This window comes from Chelonia mydas, chromosome 2, assembly GCF_015237465.2.
Source record: "Chelonia mydas isolate rCheMyd1 chromosome 2, rCheMyd1.pri.v2, whole genome shotgun sequence".
NCBI lineage: Eukaryota > Metazoa > Chordata > Testudines > Cheloniidae > Chelonia > Chelonia mydas.
Window position 1 is genome coordinate 253,994,971 of NC_057850.1, and position 16,253 is coordinate 254,011,223.

The 16,253-nt window shown below is 44.6% G+C and overlaps 1 protein-coding gene across 1 annotated transcript in view; it reads right to left on the reverse strand.

Annotated features, from left to right (window-relative positions):
- The window catches only part of OBSCN (obscurin, cytoskeletal calmodulin and titin-interacting RhoGEF), a 281,809-nt gene that overhangs the window by 182,537 nt on the left and 83,019 nt on the right, over positions 1-16,253 (reverse strand). The window contains exons 27-34 of the mRNA XM_043541677.1: positions 12,770-13,036; positions 11,818-11,930; positions 10,873-11,026; positions 8,292-8,453; positions 7,379-7,483; positions 4,676-4,942; positions 3,361-3,630; positions 1,701-1,967 (exon numbers count right to left, since the gene is read on the reverse strand). Of these exons, the coding sequence (XP_043397612.1) occupies positions 1,701-1,967; positions 3,361-3,630; positions 4,676-4,942; positions 7,379-7,483; positions 8,292-8,453; positions 10,873-11,026; positions 11,818-11,930; positions 12,770-13,036 (1,605 nt within the window). The remainder of the gene's footprint in view (positions 1-1,700; positions 1,968-3,360; positions 3,631-4,675; positions 4,943-7,378; positions 7,484-8,291; positions 8,454-10,872; positions 11,027-11,817; positions 11,931-12,769; positions 13,037-16,253) is intronic.

Below are 16,253 nucleotides of genomic sequence, written 5' to 3' on the forward strand. Positions count from 1 at the left end.
AACTATCCTGAGTAATTTTGTATCATCTGCAAACTTTGCCACCTCACCGTTTACCCTTTTTCCCACATCATTTGTGAATATGTTGCACAGCACTGGTCCCCTAGAGATCCTTGGGAGACCCCACTATTTACCTCTTTCCACTGTGAAAACTGACCGTTTATTCCTACCCTTTATTTCCTATCTTTTAACCAGTTAATAATCCATGAGATGACCTACCCTCTTTTCCCATGGCTCCTTACTTTGCTTAAGAGCATTTGGTGAGGGACCTTGTCAAAGGCTTTCTGAAAATCCTAGTACAGTTTATCTACTGGATCACCCTTGTCCACATGTTTGTTAACCCCCTCAAAGAATTCTAACAGATTAGTGAGGCACGATTTCCCTTTACAAAAGCCAGGTTGATTCTTTTCCAACATATTGTGTTCATCTATGTATCTGATATTTCTGTTCTTGACTATAGTTCCAACTAATCTGCCTGGTACTGAAGTTGGGCTTACTAGCCTGTAAATTGCCAGGACCACCTCTACAGCCTTTTAAAAAAATCAGTGTTACATTAGCTATGCTGCAGTCACCTGGTACCGAGGCTGATTTAAGCTATACGTTACATACCACAGTTAGTAGTTCTGCAATTTCATATTTGAGTTCCTTCAGAACTCTTGGGTAAATACCATCTGGTCCTGGTGACTTATTACTATTTAGATTATCAATTTGTTCCAAAACCTCCTCTACTGACACCTCAAATCTGGGACAGTTCCTCAGATCTGTCACCTAAAAAGAATGGCTCAGGTATGGGAAACTCCCCCTCATCCTCTGCAATGAAGACTCACGCAAAGAAATTCATTTAGCTTCTCTGCAATGGGCTTGTCTTCCTGGAGTGGTCCTTTAGCAACTCCATTGTCCAGTGGCAATTCATCATGCAGTTCTCCAGTCACCACAAACCCAACTATCTAATAACCAAATCCCCCATTACTATTACCACTCTCTTCCTAATAGCTGCCCCGCCAGGGGTATCCTCAAGTGCGAGAGGATACCACGACATCATCTGGAAGGAGCGTTCCAACTATGGGATAATTTCCCTCCACTCCAGCTTGATGTTCTCCTTTCCTGAGACTTTCCTCCTCCTCCACACCACTGAAGCTGTCAGACTGAGTGTGGGACTGCACTACTGTGTCCCGGAAAGTCTCGTCTACCTACCTCTGTCTCCAGAGCCTGTACTTTTTGAATAATGAACCTCTGGCACGTATAAACAGACACTGCACTGGTCACTGGGATAAAGCCCAGGACCATCAGCGCCCAAAACAGAGCTTCTAGGACTTGAATTAAGAGACTTATTTAGCTGAAAGTACCAGATACTCTAGTCCCTCAGACTAGCCACTAGAAAGACATGATCACATGTATAATGCCAGAGCATTGCACAGGCACTGCTCCTGTACATGATTTTCCTGTTCTATGGAAAAGAACTATACTTCTGTCTGCTGGACTATCAACACAGCACCATCAAAATGCACTATAATGATTTTGAAAAATAGCACTTTTCACTAATGATTATTTACATATTAAAATTGCAGAGGAGAAATATGCGAATTTCTCTGTAGTCAACAAAAGAAACCAAGCAGAGAATCTTCAGAGCCAAAGGTGCATATCAAACCATACAGATATGTGCTGGGCAAATGAGAAAGCCATCCCTGCTGCAAACCACATACCTTCCACTGTCAGCGTGGCTTTGGTTTCTGCATTTCCTGCTCGGCACTTGTATGTGCCGGAATCTTCAGGTGTCAGTTTCAGAATTTTGAGTTCTGCTGTGTGCTTCTCCCACTTGGGTTTGTATTTTTCAGAGGGCTCAATGAGGGTGTGTCCCTTGAACCACTCTACAACCTTTGGAGAAGGCCTAAAATCACAGGACAGGACAACTGAATGGCGTTCTAAGGCAGTCTTATCCTCCAGCTTTCTGGTAATCTGCACGTTAATATCTGTAAAAGAGGGTTGTGAAGGAGGAACAGGTAAGAACAATCTGAAAACAGAGGTGCAATTTTATCTGTAACCAACTGCAGTTAATACAAGGACCACTCTGAATTTCTGTTAGAGGTTTGACTTGCCAAGGGGCCACGGGTAGCATAATTTGCATCAGGAATTTCTGCTGATATGATTCCCCAAGGGATTGTTGAATATTTACCACCAAATGCAGGGCCAAATTTCGAAAGTTTTGATGCGTTGTTTATTACTCAGCAAAATTCTTACTGAGGATTTTGTCTAAATAAGGGCTGAGTGGGGACTTCAGGATTTAGCCCAGGGTATTTAGCATATGGAAAAATTAAGTTCAAAAGACTGGAAGCTTTTTCTCAGCTAGAATCTACAAAAATGTTGCTGGTCTCACCAAGCTTATCCAAATTATACTCAGCACTTAGGGCACACAACACATTTCATTTTCAAAGCACTTTACAATCATCATCATCAACTTAATCTGAACAGCATCCACGTGAATTACCGAAGCAGAAGAGCAGCAGCAGCTAGGGAAGCTGAGGTGGGGGGGGTCTTGCCCATGACCTCAGAGAAGGTCAGTCAGAATTAAAACTCAAGGGTTGCTGACACCCAGTCCTGTATTAAAAGTATGATGGACCCTGATCCAAAGCCCACTAAAGTAAATGAAAGGCCTTCCATTGACTTTAATGGGGTTTGGATAAAATCCTATACCATGCCTCTTTTGGCCTTCCTACTGAAACTTTTCCTTTCTAGAAATGGGCCTGGAAACCTGCAAGAGGCTTTACTGGAAGGTTTCAGCCTTTTTCTATGCTTGGGTGAGTAAAACCACATTGGGAGCAGCCTCTCTTAGTATTTCTTTATTTCTGACCCTGACCCAAAGCGGGAAGTATAGAAGGTATAGACTACCAGAAGCTGAGAGTGGAAGACAGGGGTAGCTCACTCCATAGTGGCCCTGTTCTGTACAGTTCTCCCAAAGTTCTGGTATGGGCCACTGTAGGAGACAGGATACTGGGCAAGCTGGTCCATGGTATGAATCAGTATGTCAGCTTTTATGTTCTTATGGGATCTTACTGTGACTGTCCTGGTTTTACATTCATAGATTTTAAGGCCAGAGGTTCCCTTGCGATCATCTAATCTGACCTCCTGGGTAACACAGACAATATAATTTCACTCACTGATTCCTGCATTAAACCTAATAATTTGTCTTTTAGAAAGACATATCTTTTAGAAAGACATCTCAGTTTAAAGACTCCAAACGATAGAGACTATACAGAAAACAGTTGCAAATTAGGCTGAAATTATTTTTGGGTGAGTGGGAGAAGGTTCTGAAGGAGTCTGGGCCATGCTCTAATTAATTCTCACATCCAGGGCACATCAAATTACCTCTTACAAGCAGGTTTGCTGTGGATTTTGATTTGCCAATTGCAAACTGAATGGTGCCTGTCATGTCAGAATTGGTCTTCCACAGAATCAGCCGATGGATGGTGCCTTCTTGCTCTATAGAAACGTTTCTACCAGTCTGTAAGACCTCTCCACCCAGAGACCATTTGGGGGGCTTCACCGATGGAATGGAGATCTCACATTCAAACTTGGCTTCTGTGGGCTCTGTCACATCCACATCACTTAACTGCTTTACAATATTAATGGATTGCTCTGGGATGAGGATGGAAAGCAAGAAGAGGAATATATTAGACCAGCGGTTCTCAAAACTTTAGCAACCCTTAGGATCCTCCCTTCCCCAAGCACGCCCTGTCCCCACTCCCTCCCAGCATCTCCTGTACACTGGGGAACAGCTGTTCCGTGGTGTGCAGGAGGCACTGGGGGGGGGGGGGGGATTTATCAGTGGGGCCAGAGGCCCCGCACATGATTCCACCCCCTCCCCCAAATGCACCCCATCCCTGCTCCTCCCACTCCCTCCTAGTGCCTCCTGCACACCGCTGAACAGCTGTTCCCTGGCACGCAGGAGGCGATGGGAGGGAGAGGGAAGAGTTGAGGGAGGGAAGGGGAAGAGTTGATCAGCGGGGCCTGCGGACCCCCTGGAGTATTCTCGCAGACCCCAGTTTGAGAAACGCTGTGTTAGACCATGCATTTAGGAATAGACTTTTTCATATTAATTATAATACTTCATGCCCAGAGAGGTCAACAAAGTTAACAAACATTAGTGAATTAAACCCCACAGAACTCCTGTCAGGTAGGTAAATATTATTGGTTCCTTTTTATATATGGCAAAACACGCAACTGGTGAATGGTCAGACAGCGAGCCTGGGACAAAGGCCAGAATCCAGGTCTCCTGACTTGCAGTCGTATTCCTTAACCACGAGACCATCCTTTCTGTTCTGTTATCAGAAACCAAGAAATATAAACCGAAATAGAAGGTTCATAGAATTAAACCTTCCCAGTGATGGGAAACACATCGGGCATCCAGTTGAAATCCCACTGCAAAAGTAGCCTATTGTAGGGAATAATTCTTTCTTCACTCTAATTGGAAAGGTCTCCAGAATGGGGACTCTACCACTTCCCTTGGGAGGACAGATCACAAGTTCATATTCCTGGATGCGCCTGCCCCCCATAGCCTAGGGGCTGCAGAAATAAAAAAATGATCAAATGCTAATTAAGTTACATTTGTAGATTAAATTTCAAATACTTTCTGGAACTATCCACTCTCCCTCCAACAAGTTGAAAGAAAATAGTCCAGTACCTTCAACATAGAAATGAGCACTGCTTGTGTCATCAATAGCATCACATGTGTAAACGTCCTCATCCTGAAACTCGGCGTCGTTGATGATGAGTTTCCTATAGACACTGTCACTCACCAGCTCATATTTCTGGCTGGGAAGAATCTCAACATTCTTCTTATACCATTTAACTTTGGCAGTAGGGCGAGACACCTGGCATTCCAGGACACCCCGGTGCTTCTCAATAGCAATCTTATCCCGCAAAGGCTTCACAAATTTTACAGGCAGTTCTAAGGAGGAGGAATAAAAAACAAACTGTGTGGTTGTAGTGGATGGTGCCAGATGAAGCTCATTAGTAACATTTCCTTCATTATCAGGAAATGATTGGGACCCCACTGCACATACCATAAGAAAAAGAGTTGGAGGAAGGAAGCATTATTATCCGCAGTATATGGATAGGGAACTGAAGTACACAGAGGCTAAATACCTTGCCCAAGGTTGCGCAGGGAGTCTGTGGCAGAGGTGGGAACTGAATCCAGATTTCCTGAGTCCCAGTGCAGTGCATTAACTATGAGACCAACCTCCCTTCTCCCTCAGAACTTGCCTTTTAAATTAGACACAAAAAATTCACTGTACAACGGTGGCAAGGGGCCTCCTCTGTCTTGCCGGTCTTAGCACTTCACCCTCTGGTGGTGTTAGGGCCTGGAGTAAATCAGCCCCACACTGTACAGTGTCTGTGTTCCCCCTCTGTGTTTACTTGTCAGTATTTTCAAGGTAGGCCTCTGGGCAGGCCCAAGGAGTGCTCCTCCACCAAACAAGAAAAAAACAATCAACTTACAAACACAAAACAAAAGGGGGATATCTTTCCTTGCCCTCTCGCTGGGAGGGTGTTGTCCTGTTGTTGGCCCTGGGGAGCCGGTCCTTCCCCTAAACTGGCACTCAGCTTTGGTTATTTCCCCTGCTGGGAGGAGAGCAGCCTCTCACCCTGGAGAAGCCTGTCTCCCTGCTGCCACTAGCTCTGCAGCAACTTGTCTCTCCTCCACCTCCTCTCACCAGAGGAGGGGGTTTTAAAGGCCTCAGGCAGCCCTTAAGCAGACTCGGGTGTTCCTAGTTGACCTGAGATAACCCCTTCTCAGCTTATAGGAAAAAGGGCCTTTGGCATTCTAAGGCTAACCTACCTGCCTTCCACCACCCTCTTGCATCCCCCTCGATGCACCAGAGGTTGGTCCTGGCAGGAGTTACCAGAATCAGAGACTTCCTGGACTACGACTGGAGAGAGAGGATGGATCCCCTGGTGCTTGCTCACTGCCTGGGGCTCTCCACCCTTTGAACTCCCCTGTGCATACTTCAGGAGGTGAGGGCAGCCTTGTTGCCCGTCTCTTGGGTTTACCTCAAGCAGGTCTTTTAGGAGGATGTTCCCTGCCCATCCCTCACCCCTGGCCCTCCGGATCTTTTCATCGGGCCCCTGCCCCGAGAGCTCCCCTGGTTGCCCCCCCTGCATACTTCGAGCCGGCTGCACGACCTGCAGCCAGTTTACTTTCAAACCGCACCAAGCGCAAATCTGTACATGCTCGTGCCCCATACTCTCCATTTCCTCACCCTCGTGTCCTGCCCCAATATTAAGTAGCGGAAACTATTGCCACCCATTGAGGGCGAGGATCCCCGATGGACCAGTCTGTATTCCACCTTGGTCCCATGGCCCACCGGGGATATTAGTTGGCGGCTCCTTCATGGCATCATGAGCATGGGCGTGTATCCGGCACGGTTCACCCCTATCCCCAATGCCTGTTCCTTTTGCGGCATGAGGGAGGTCCTGGCACATGCTTATCTTGAGCGTGCCAGGTTGTAGCTCCTCTTCTCCTCTTCCTCCTGAAGCCTATTTTTACAATTCTGGCTGCACTTCTCCCCTCACCTTCTTATCTACGCACATCCCATGGCCCCTCAAAGTCGCAAGACCTCCTCATCAACCTCCTAGCAATGGCCAAAGTGGCCCACTATAACACTAGGGAGAGGATGTTGGCCGAGGGGGCGCTATGCAACTGTTGGGGCCTATTTCCATTCCTTTCTCCATTCACATAGCTGGGCAGAGTTCCTCTGGGCGGCGGCTGCTGGCTCCCTTGACACATTCAAGGAGCAGTGGGTGGTGTCCAGGGTTCTCTGCTCAGTGTCCCTTTCAGGTTGCCTACTTTTGACGCTTTGACCTTCACGCCTGTCCTTGTTTTGGGTTTTGTTGTCCCCTGTATTTATCTGAGTCCTGGGCCCAGTGGCTCGTCCCCTTGCGCCCGCCCACTTCCCGGAACCCAATAGGACCACCCTCTTGCAGCTGCCCAGTCTGACACGTTGTCACACAACTTAAGTGTAAAGTAGCAAGGGACAGTGCTCACAAGGCAGAAATGGGGATGCCTTCTCGAAAGAAAACATTTCCCTCCAAAATCTAAACATGGCCCTTTTTGTCTAAAAAAGGAATAAAAAAAACTGTCCGTATCGAGAGGAAGACTTGTATGTTATTTAGCAAAGGTAAATACCCAGCAAAGAGGCTGATTCTTGGTACAGGGAAACCCAGACAGTGGTGTTACGTTTTTTCCTGTTCATTTCAATGTAGCGTGGCTGCGATTTTCAGAAGTGCTAAGCAGCAGCTTCGCACTGTTCCCACTGAAGTCAATGGGAGCTGGTTAATTTATTACAAAAAACTGTTTTAACAATGCTGTCATTACTGTTAGACTTACCTTTAACTCTAAGTTGCGCTCGAGATTCTGCCTTTTCTGCTACAAATTTGATCTCTGCAGCATCTTCCACATGGACACTTTTGTAAACTAATGCATAGGTTTTTCCTGTGAATAAAAATACAACCATGCACAAGCCGCTGTGAGAAGATGGTTTTATCTTCTGAGGCTAAATGCTGCTGGTATAAGCAGGCACGATTCCATTAGCTCTAACAGACCAATAGCCACTTCTGATAGTGGTGAATCTGACCCCCAAGTCACAGTAAGTGCACGTTCCTGTAGTGATTAGAAAAGTAAAATTGACTCCCTGTAGGACTGTAATGGCTCCCCCGTTCTGAATTTCCATCTGGAATATGGATAGGCAGACACAGGTACATTATCACACACTCTAACTCCAACCCAAATCCTTGTGCCTTCGAGGGACTGAACTGTACTTAGAATTATTTAATTGTAGGGATGGTTGAACTCATCTGGAGTCTCTCTCTCTCACACACACACACATCCACACATTTTCCCTTTTTCTGTCTCAAGAAACCGAAAGCCCCTCTTGCATAAGTGAGAGGCACCCTCGCTGGAGAAAACTGGACACAGCTGCTTCCAGAGTCAATCAATGCGAGGTAACGGCTCACTCCCTCAAGGAACCAAGTGCATTGCTCCTGCCTTGGAGTGCCATGAAGGCAAGTGATCCATACTCACATCCCCCTTCATGTTGCCACTACACTGTAATTCCAGTCCTCCTTGCAGTTGACAATGGCACTGGAGCAGCAGGACGTACTACAAGCTGTAACTTCTTAAGCAGATTCCAGGAGTCAGTTCTCTGTGCTCAAGGCCCAACACCTTCTCCTCCTCTTCCCACTTTTCTCTGCCACAGACTCATTAACAATACAGCGTGCACCACCCTACTTTTGCACCCTACCTTCTTGACGCATCTTAATGTTGTCTCCAGCCCTCAGCTTGGAGTCATTTTTGAACCACTGGGTTTGGACTTCATCATGTGAAATCTCACAGGTGAAAGACGCACTCTCCTTCTCATTCACTTCCACATCTTCCAGGGGCTTTATGATCTTGATATCTCGGGCTATGGGATCACAGAGACATGTTGATATTTGATTCCTCCATAGCTTTATGAAGTTGGTTTATTTTTCACATAATCCACACTTGCCCACCTTTCTCTTTACAAATCCTTCCACAGCATAATAGACACATTTTACTCTTTTATGTGTCTGTGGAATTACCAATGACTTCATACTAGTAGCTGTGCATTCCTAGGGCAAAATTGTGCATATAATAGGATAAAATTTGGTGCGAAAGCAAATTTGGCCAGTTAAGTATGATTCATCTGAAGCCTTTTCCAGTCTGCCCTGGCCACTGAGAATTCCTCAAAGTGTTTTATTTTAAAGACACCATAATAGCTGGGTTTCTATCAGCCACCTCAATCTATTCCCCTCTCAGAAACAACAGCTGGAAAGTTCACATTATCATAGGTAATTTGTCATGACTAATACTCTCAGGAGGAGCCTAGGATTCATCTGCCAAGAAAACTTAATCAACTAAGTGTCAAGCTTTAAGATGGTTCTCCTTGATGGTCAGGGTTAAGTCAAGAATTAGTTGAGCAAGCTGAGGAAACTTATACCATGCCACAATGGGTGCCTTAACCAGTCACTTGCTAAATACACAGGCCCTGCTCCTGGTTGGCCTGCAGCTGTTTTGCACTGCTAGCATAAAGCAGCCCTGAACATGGCGTAGCCGACTATGGGATGATCCAACTCAGTATGGGGGTGATGGGGAATCCTCCAGCATTGCACAGCCAGTGTAACAGCTCATTCACCACCCCCTTTCTGCAGCTACTGCAAGGGGTTTGGTCCAGTAAAAGTGGGCATGGACAAGGCTTCCCTGAACCCCGGCAATCCACAGCCCTCAGGACAGCCCCTGTGGGCCAATGGCAGCCAATACAAGTTAGAGCAACCTAAGTTATGCCAGGGGACTGGACTGACACACAGCAAGTCCCCGCATTGGGACAGAGCACTGGCAGCTCTCCGGCTCTGTCTCTGCACTGTCCTCTTTGTGCCTGGCCACAACCAAGGACCAATGGCACAGCCTCTGTTTGTGTTTCACAACCACAATAAAAAACATAATTTCCACTTAGAGAGGTCACAGTCATTGGAACTTTGCAGCCCAAATTCAGCCCTGAAGCCTAGTTCGAAAGTCAGCTGTGCAGGCTTTACAACCACAGATGTTACTGTAACTTCATGACATCACATCCGTGTTACGGTCTAGTGAAATCAGAATCAGGTCTCTTCTGTAAGCACCTGCACAATTCCATTGACATGAGTGGAGTTGCAACCATTTACACCAGCTCTGAATCTAGCCCGGTCTATTTTATTGGAGCCTTTCACTACCCAAAGGGAAGCACCTCATACAGCCTGCATTAATCTCAGAATTGCCTGTGACTATATTTCTATCTTTATATGTAAATGAACCAGCCTCCAAAGAGCAACAAATCCAAAGTGCTAACTCAAGAAGAAAGGGTGAGTTTAACGAAGGGCAGGAATGGGACATTTTCTAAAAACATTTCTGCAACTTGACCTGAGTGGCTGCCAAATGGCAGCATAGAACAGGAAACAAAAAAGGGCGGTTATGCTATATTTTAATATGACTGATTATAGCCCAGACCGCTACTCCACGCAGTTCCAAAACCTCCTTCAGCACTGCTAAGACCTGAAACTTCAGAAGAAGATGAGAAATTCTATCAATCTACATCAGTGGTGCACTGCTGTACACAGAGGACAAAATCTGGTCTTGACATCTATGGCAGTAAGCTAAACTAATGAAGCATCAGAGGGGTAGCCGTGTTAGTCTGGATCTGTAAAAGCGGCAAAGAGTCCTGTGGAACCTTATAGACTAACAAACGTATTGGAACATAAGCTTTTGTGGGTGACATGCATCCGACGAAGTGGGTATTCACCCATGAAAGCTTATGCTCCAGTACGTCTGTTAGTCTATAAGGTGCCACAGGACTCTTTGCCGTTAATGAAGCATGAGATTTTATTTTCCCATTTTAGCATTTGTAGCTTAAAGTGGGACAAATACTGGGATCCCAGCTTAGTTTTATCCACTCCTGACTCTGGCAAACTCTCATTGCCTCAATGGTAGAGTCTGAACTAAAACTTAGGAGTTCTAACCATTTGACCATGGTTGTCTACCAAGCAGTACTGTACCTCGTCTCTTGCCAATCATTTGTCCATAATTTGTTGGTTATTATAAAAATCAATAAACAAAGTTTAAAAGAATAAGGAAAATGATAAATTGCCGTGAGCCCTGGAAGAAAAAGTTGGCATTTACTTGCAAAAGTACCTACAGAAGAGAAAACCGAACGAGGCGGAATTCTGAACTCTAGGCAACTTATTAGCAGATGAGAAACACAGAAATCACCTAGGAAATACATCTCCAAATACACCTCCAAAGCAGGGGACCTTTTCTCTATCTATCAAACATACCGTGGACGATAAGGGTAGCGGAACTCTTGTCGTCAGCTGCATCGCATACATAGGTTCCTTGGTCGTCATAGTCACACTTGTGAATAATGAGGCTTCTCTTAATTTCCTGGGAAATAATTGCCATTTTTTTACTTGGCCGGAGCTCAGATCCATTCTAGAAGGAAAAAAACAAAACAAGATAGTCGCTTATTACCATTATATAAGCCTTGGTTCAGCGCAGCATTCACACGTGCCTAACTTTATACACATGCTTATGTCTCGCTTACGTCAATGGGACTTACCGTACGTGTGTGAAGTTAAGCATGTGTGTGAATGCATCAGCAAATAGGGATGGACTTAAGCACGTACTTAAAACTGTGAGGAACTGGAACCATAGTGTACTCATCCAAGGGCCTCAAAGCTCTTCACAAACAGTAAATAATTAAGCCTCACAGCACCACTCTGAGACTTGTCACTATTGTCCCCATTTTACAAAGGGATGAACTGAGGCCCAGGAGAGGCTATCTAACATGCCGAGGAGTGCAAATAGAACCCAGGAGTCCTGGAACCCAGTCTTGTATTGTAACAATTTGACAACATGCCTCATAGTTAAATGAGTCATGAGACTGGACCAATAGTCATCAACAAGCCTTACATAAAAGCAACAAAAATCTGGAAGTTTACTGTAAATTCCAGAAAAGTTGAAATTTGGGACTACCTCCATGAAAACACCCTTAAAGATCTGGTAAATAAATATTCTAGACAGAGGTAAGGTAGACTGTACGAGCTAATGGACACAAAGAAAACTGGGGAGTTTTGATTAATATTGGATAACCAGAGCTGCATAATAACAGCCCATATCCATCTCCTTTCGAAGTTAATGGAAAGGTGCCCACTGACTTCAGGAGAAGTTAGATCAGGCCCTAAAAGAGAAATGAAGATGTTATTGTCTGCTAAGTTTTGTACCTTAAACCACTTGACCTCCGCATTAGGCCTGGAGAGCTCACACTCGAATGTCACCTTATCCTTCTCAGGAGCTTTGATGTCGACCAAAGGCTTGCTTATTTTCACAGGCAACTCTGCCAAAAAGAAAATACAGTAAGAAGAGGATTGGGTTTGGTAGGAGTACAAGACTCAGAATAATCAGTAAATAGATTACATCTTAAGTGATTACTATATCTTGTAAGCAAAAAAGAAAATGAAAAATTTGTTTTGCATATTCTGCCATTGGCTCACAGCCCATATTTAATTTATTCAGTACATAATGTCATTATTATTAATTATTATTTGTTCCTGGTAGCAGACAGAATGTGCTAAGCACTGTATAAATAAAAAGGCAGACAAAGACCCTGCCATGACATTCAGATACAGACACATCAGAACATACACAGTTTTAACGACAGCATATACATTATCTATATAAGGAGCTAAAGACAGTCATAAATTACCCTACATCTATACCATTATAGTTACTGGTAGGCAACAGAGAAAAGGCAGGTCTTTGGGAGGGATTTGAATAAAGGAGAGACCAGCTCAAGAAGGGAGTTCCATGCATAATAAGGGAAAGGATTGCCTTCACTTGGTACCTTAGACAGCACCAAGCAAATTGTCAGTACTTAATAACAGATAATAATCAATCATAAATAATAATAGGTGGGGATGTGTGAAAGGGTATATTTATATCAGTTTTCTCTGCTGTTTTCTTGTGCATCTCAACAGTAAATACAGAAGCGAGGTATGAACTCCACGGTATGAACTGCAGAATATTGACATGCACGGCTCTGAAAACCTCAGGCATTAACAACTAATCAAAGACATGCCCAGATGAACTGCGTCATTGGCAGTCAACCTATGGCATGCACTGTCTGTTCTGCAGGAACACATCCCACGTGGAGTTCCAGACTGCAGGGTTATATACCTGTTACTATAAGCCTCCCTGAAGAATGGATGCCTTCTGCCTTGAAGGAGATGAGGCCTGAGTCTTCTAGCTTCAGGGATGAAAGTGTCAGTGAATGTTTCTTCCCCAGGACGCTAATGTGGCAGTTCTCCCCTGGTTTCAGTTTCAGGCCATCCTTCATCCAGCTTCCTTCCACATCCTCATGAGACAGCTCCAGCTCGAAGGTGACAGTCCCCTTTTCACGGGCTTCCAGCGACTGCAGGCCTTTCACCAGTTTGATCTGCCTCACTGAAAAACAAACGGTATTGAAGGGTTGGAGACATTGCATTGGGAAGCAAAGATAACTCTCCACCCATTCGCTTGGAGCAAAGGTAACAGATCAGTCCTTCAAACGAACAAACAAAAGTGAATCAAACCACTCACTGATACTGGCCAGTATCAGATGCTCTAGAGAAGGTAATTTTTGTTATTTATTTGTATTGCGGTAGTGCTTAGAAGCCTCTGTCATGGTCCAGGACCCCACTGGGCTAGGCACTGTACAAACACAGAACAAAGAAACAGTTCCTAACCTGAAGAGTTTACAGGCCATATACAAATGAGAGACAACAGGTAGGTACACCAGTCAGATGTGGGAGTGCAAGGAACAATGAATCAGTACTGGTCAGCATTCCAAAAAGGATAAACTATGAGGCAAAAATAGCAGGTAAAGGAAGAAGTGAAAAATTTGAATAACAAAGTCTCTCAGTACACAGTATAGTGCCTAGGACATGCACTTGAACCAGCCTCACTTGTGGGGAGTTTTACTTACCCTGAATACATAGCACCGACAGCCCATCAACTAGAAAGATCAATTTAGTATTTAAAATTGAATCACCCTTAAAAATGGATTAAAATAACAGAAAAAAAATTAGGATATTTAACTTCAGTAAAACCATGAAACACACACAAAACTTTAAACTCCACAAGGCTGAACTGGGAATAGTCCAGCCTTCTAATGTATCTTCAGAAGAGATGAACCCAAGCCACAAAGTTCAGATATGGATCCAGATATCCAAGCATTGCCAGGAGTTCACATGGGTGCTCAGTTCCATGGTTGTGACTTGGGCCCGGCTCCTACTCTCAGGTGTCCACTGTCTTCTTCAAGACTCAAAACCCTCCAGCCATTGATGGACTCCTCCCCATAGGCTCCAGAGCGACTGCGGAACTGCTCCATGGAGCTGCTTCTGAAACTAGGCCTAAGTAGTTCTATGTGGCCACAACCCCTTCTGCCTCAGGAATAAAGCCAAAGAATCCATACAATGATGAATCCTTTGGCCCTTCCTACTGTGTATTGCTGCCCTGTTCCTCCACACAGCAGGGGATGTGCAGTACGTACAACAAATCTCTAAATCTTACTCAATCTCTGTCCAATGGAACTGCACCGGTTCCCCTGCCAAGGCATCTTTTCCACAGCCACTGAGGCAGAGACAAGATTTGTCGCCCCGGGACATTCTTTGCACATGCCCCACGAGGGGAGAAGAGACATTTTCCCAGGAGTTTGCACTGTTGCTTCCTTTTCTCGGACAGAGTCTGAAGTCCATTCTCTCTAATGCTGCATTAGTCCTTGGCTCTTCATCTAAGTTTACAGCCATTCCCTCCCTGCTCTATGGTGTCTTATTCTTTAAGCTGAAAGATGTTTCCAAAGAATCCGGTGTGCCTGCTGCTGTGATGACCTTTCCTCTAGTTCAACAGATACTTCAGCATTTCGAACAGGGAATGTGCTGAAGTTGCTGGGGATGAGCTGGAGGGGAAGGGATTAGCAAAAAACACCAACTCAAGGAACGGAGCAAGTTCTCAGCAGACGCCCTCCAGCCATATAGTACAGATAGGCCTGGGACAAATTTCTTCTTTTGCGAACATCCTCCCCCATGAGGGCAGCTGGGGAAAAGCCTTTAAAGGGTTTCCTTTAAAAGAAAATATTACAGGCTGGAATTATGTCAAGAGATCTGCAATCTTCCCTCTCAATATTAATATTCTAGTCACTGCTCTCACACTGCTTTCACAATGGTGTAACGCAATTGACTTTACGGTGACGCCTCTGCATTTGCACTAGTGTAAATGAAAGCAGGATCAGGCCAAATGGTAACAATGCAGATCAAGATTTTTAAAAATGGCTTCCTAAAATCAAGCTTCTTAGCCCAATGCAAAGTATCTAAATAAGTGTCCCAATTTTCAAGACTACTGAGCACTTAAACTGACTACTGAGCACTGTTAGGTGTGAGCTGGGCAAACAATTTTTGGCTGAAAAAAAAATGTGGCCAAAAAATGCAGAATCAGGGACTAGGTAATTGCCATGCTTATACCTAAGAGCCCAGAAGTCAGGGATCTCACCTGGGTTGTGGGAAACCGAGGTTCAAAACCCTGCTCTGGCGCAGGGACTTGAACCCAGTTCTCCCACAATCCAGTTGAGTGCTCCAACCAATGGGAAAAATTGGATATAAAGGGTGGTGGAGTGGTAACCACCAGCAGCAGCAGCTTCTCATAGATCCAGCCCTTCATTCCCTCTGCTGTTGCTAAAATGTTCACAATGAAAAATTTTGTTCAACCCAAAATGAAATTTTTCTGATTTCCTGAAAGTATCAAAAAAGTTGGTTTCTCTTCTACCCAAATCAAATCAGTCAGTCATTCTCACAGCTCTATCCAGCACTCTTAAAAATCAGGACATTTATTTAGCTACCTGAATATGGATTTAGGCGCATAACTTTAGGCCTCTACTTTTTAAAATCTTGGCTCTGGTGTAAAACCAGCGTGATATCAGAATTAGGCTTATAATCTTTGCATTGTGACGTGTATGACTCTTATAAACATTGCATACCGTATAGCTGAGATTTTCTTAAAATGGACACCTTTCCCTATGCCTTCTTATAAATAAAGCATGGCTGATCATATGCAAAGAGAATCCCCTTGGTTTTCCTCTGTAAAGTCACAGTTTGTTTCAGATCACCTTGTACATTTTAAATCTCATTGTGCATTCAGTTCCAGCACTCACTAATCTGTAACCATTAACACCCCTATTTAGAGCTATCTCATGCAGAGAAGCTAAGAATAACTTTGTTAGTCTCTAAGGTGCCACAAGTCCTCCTTTTCTTTTTGCGGATACAGACTAACAGGGCTGCTACTCTGAAATAAGTGATGAAAATGCAGCTAGATATATGGGAAGCACAAGGGCGGGGAGGCGGGGGGGGGGGGGAGGGGGATCATCCAGCACAGAAATCACCTCTTGTCTTCAGAACGGGAAGTTAAAAAAAGAGAGACATGAAATTAGCCTTGCACAGTACAAAGCATGCAAAACCCTAAGGAGTAAAACACTTTTTGCAGCCATTAAAAGCAGCCAAGTCATTACAATATAAGCAGTGATCGGGATGCCAGGGCTCTTTTGTTTTTAACAATTGGTCATGACAACTAGCCAGTGTCTAGAAAAGAAGTAACAGAAGCCTGAGCTTCAGAACAGTGGAAGTGACAAACA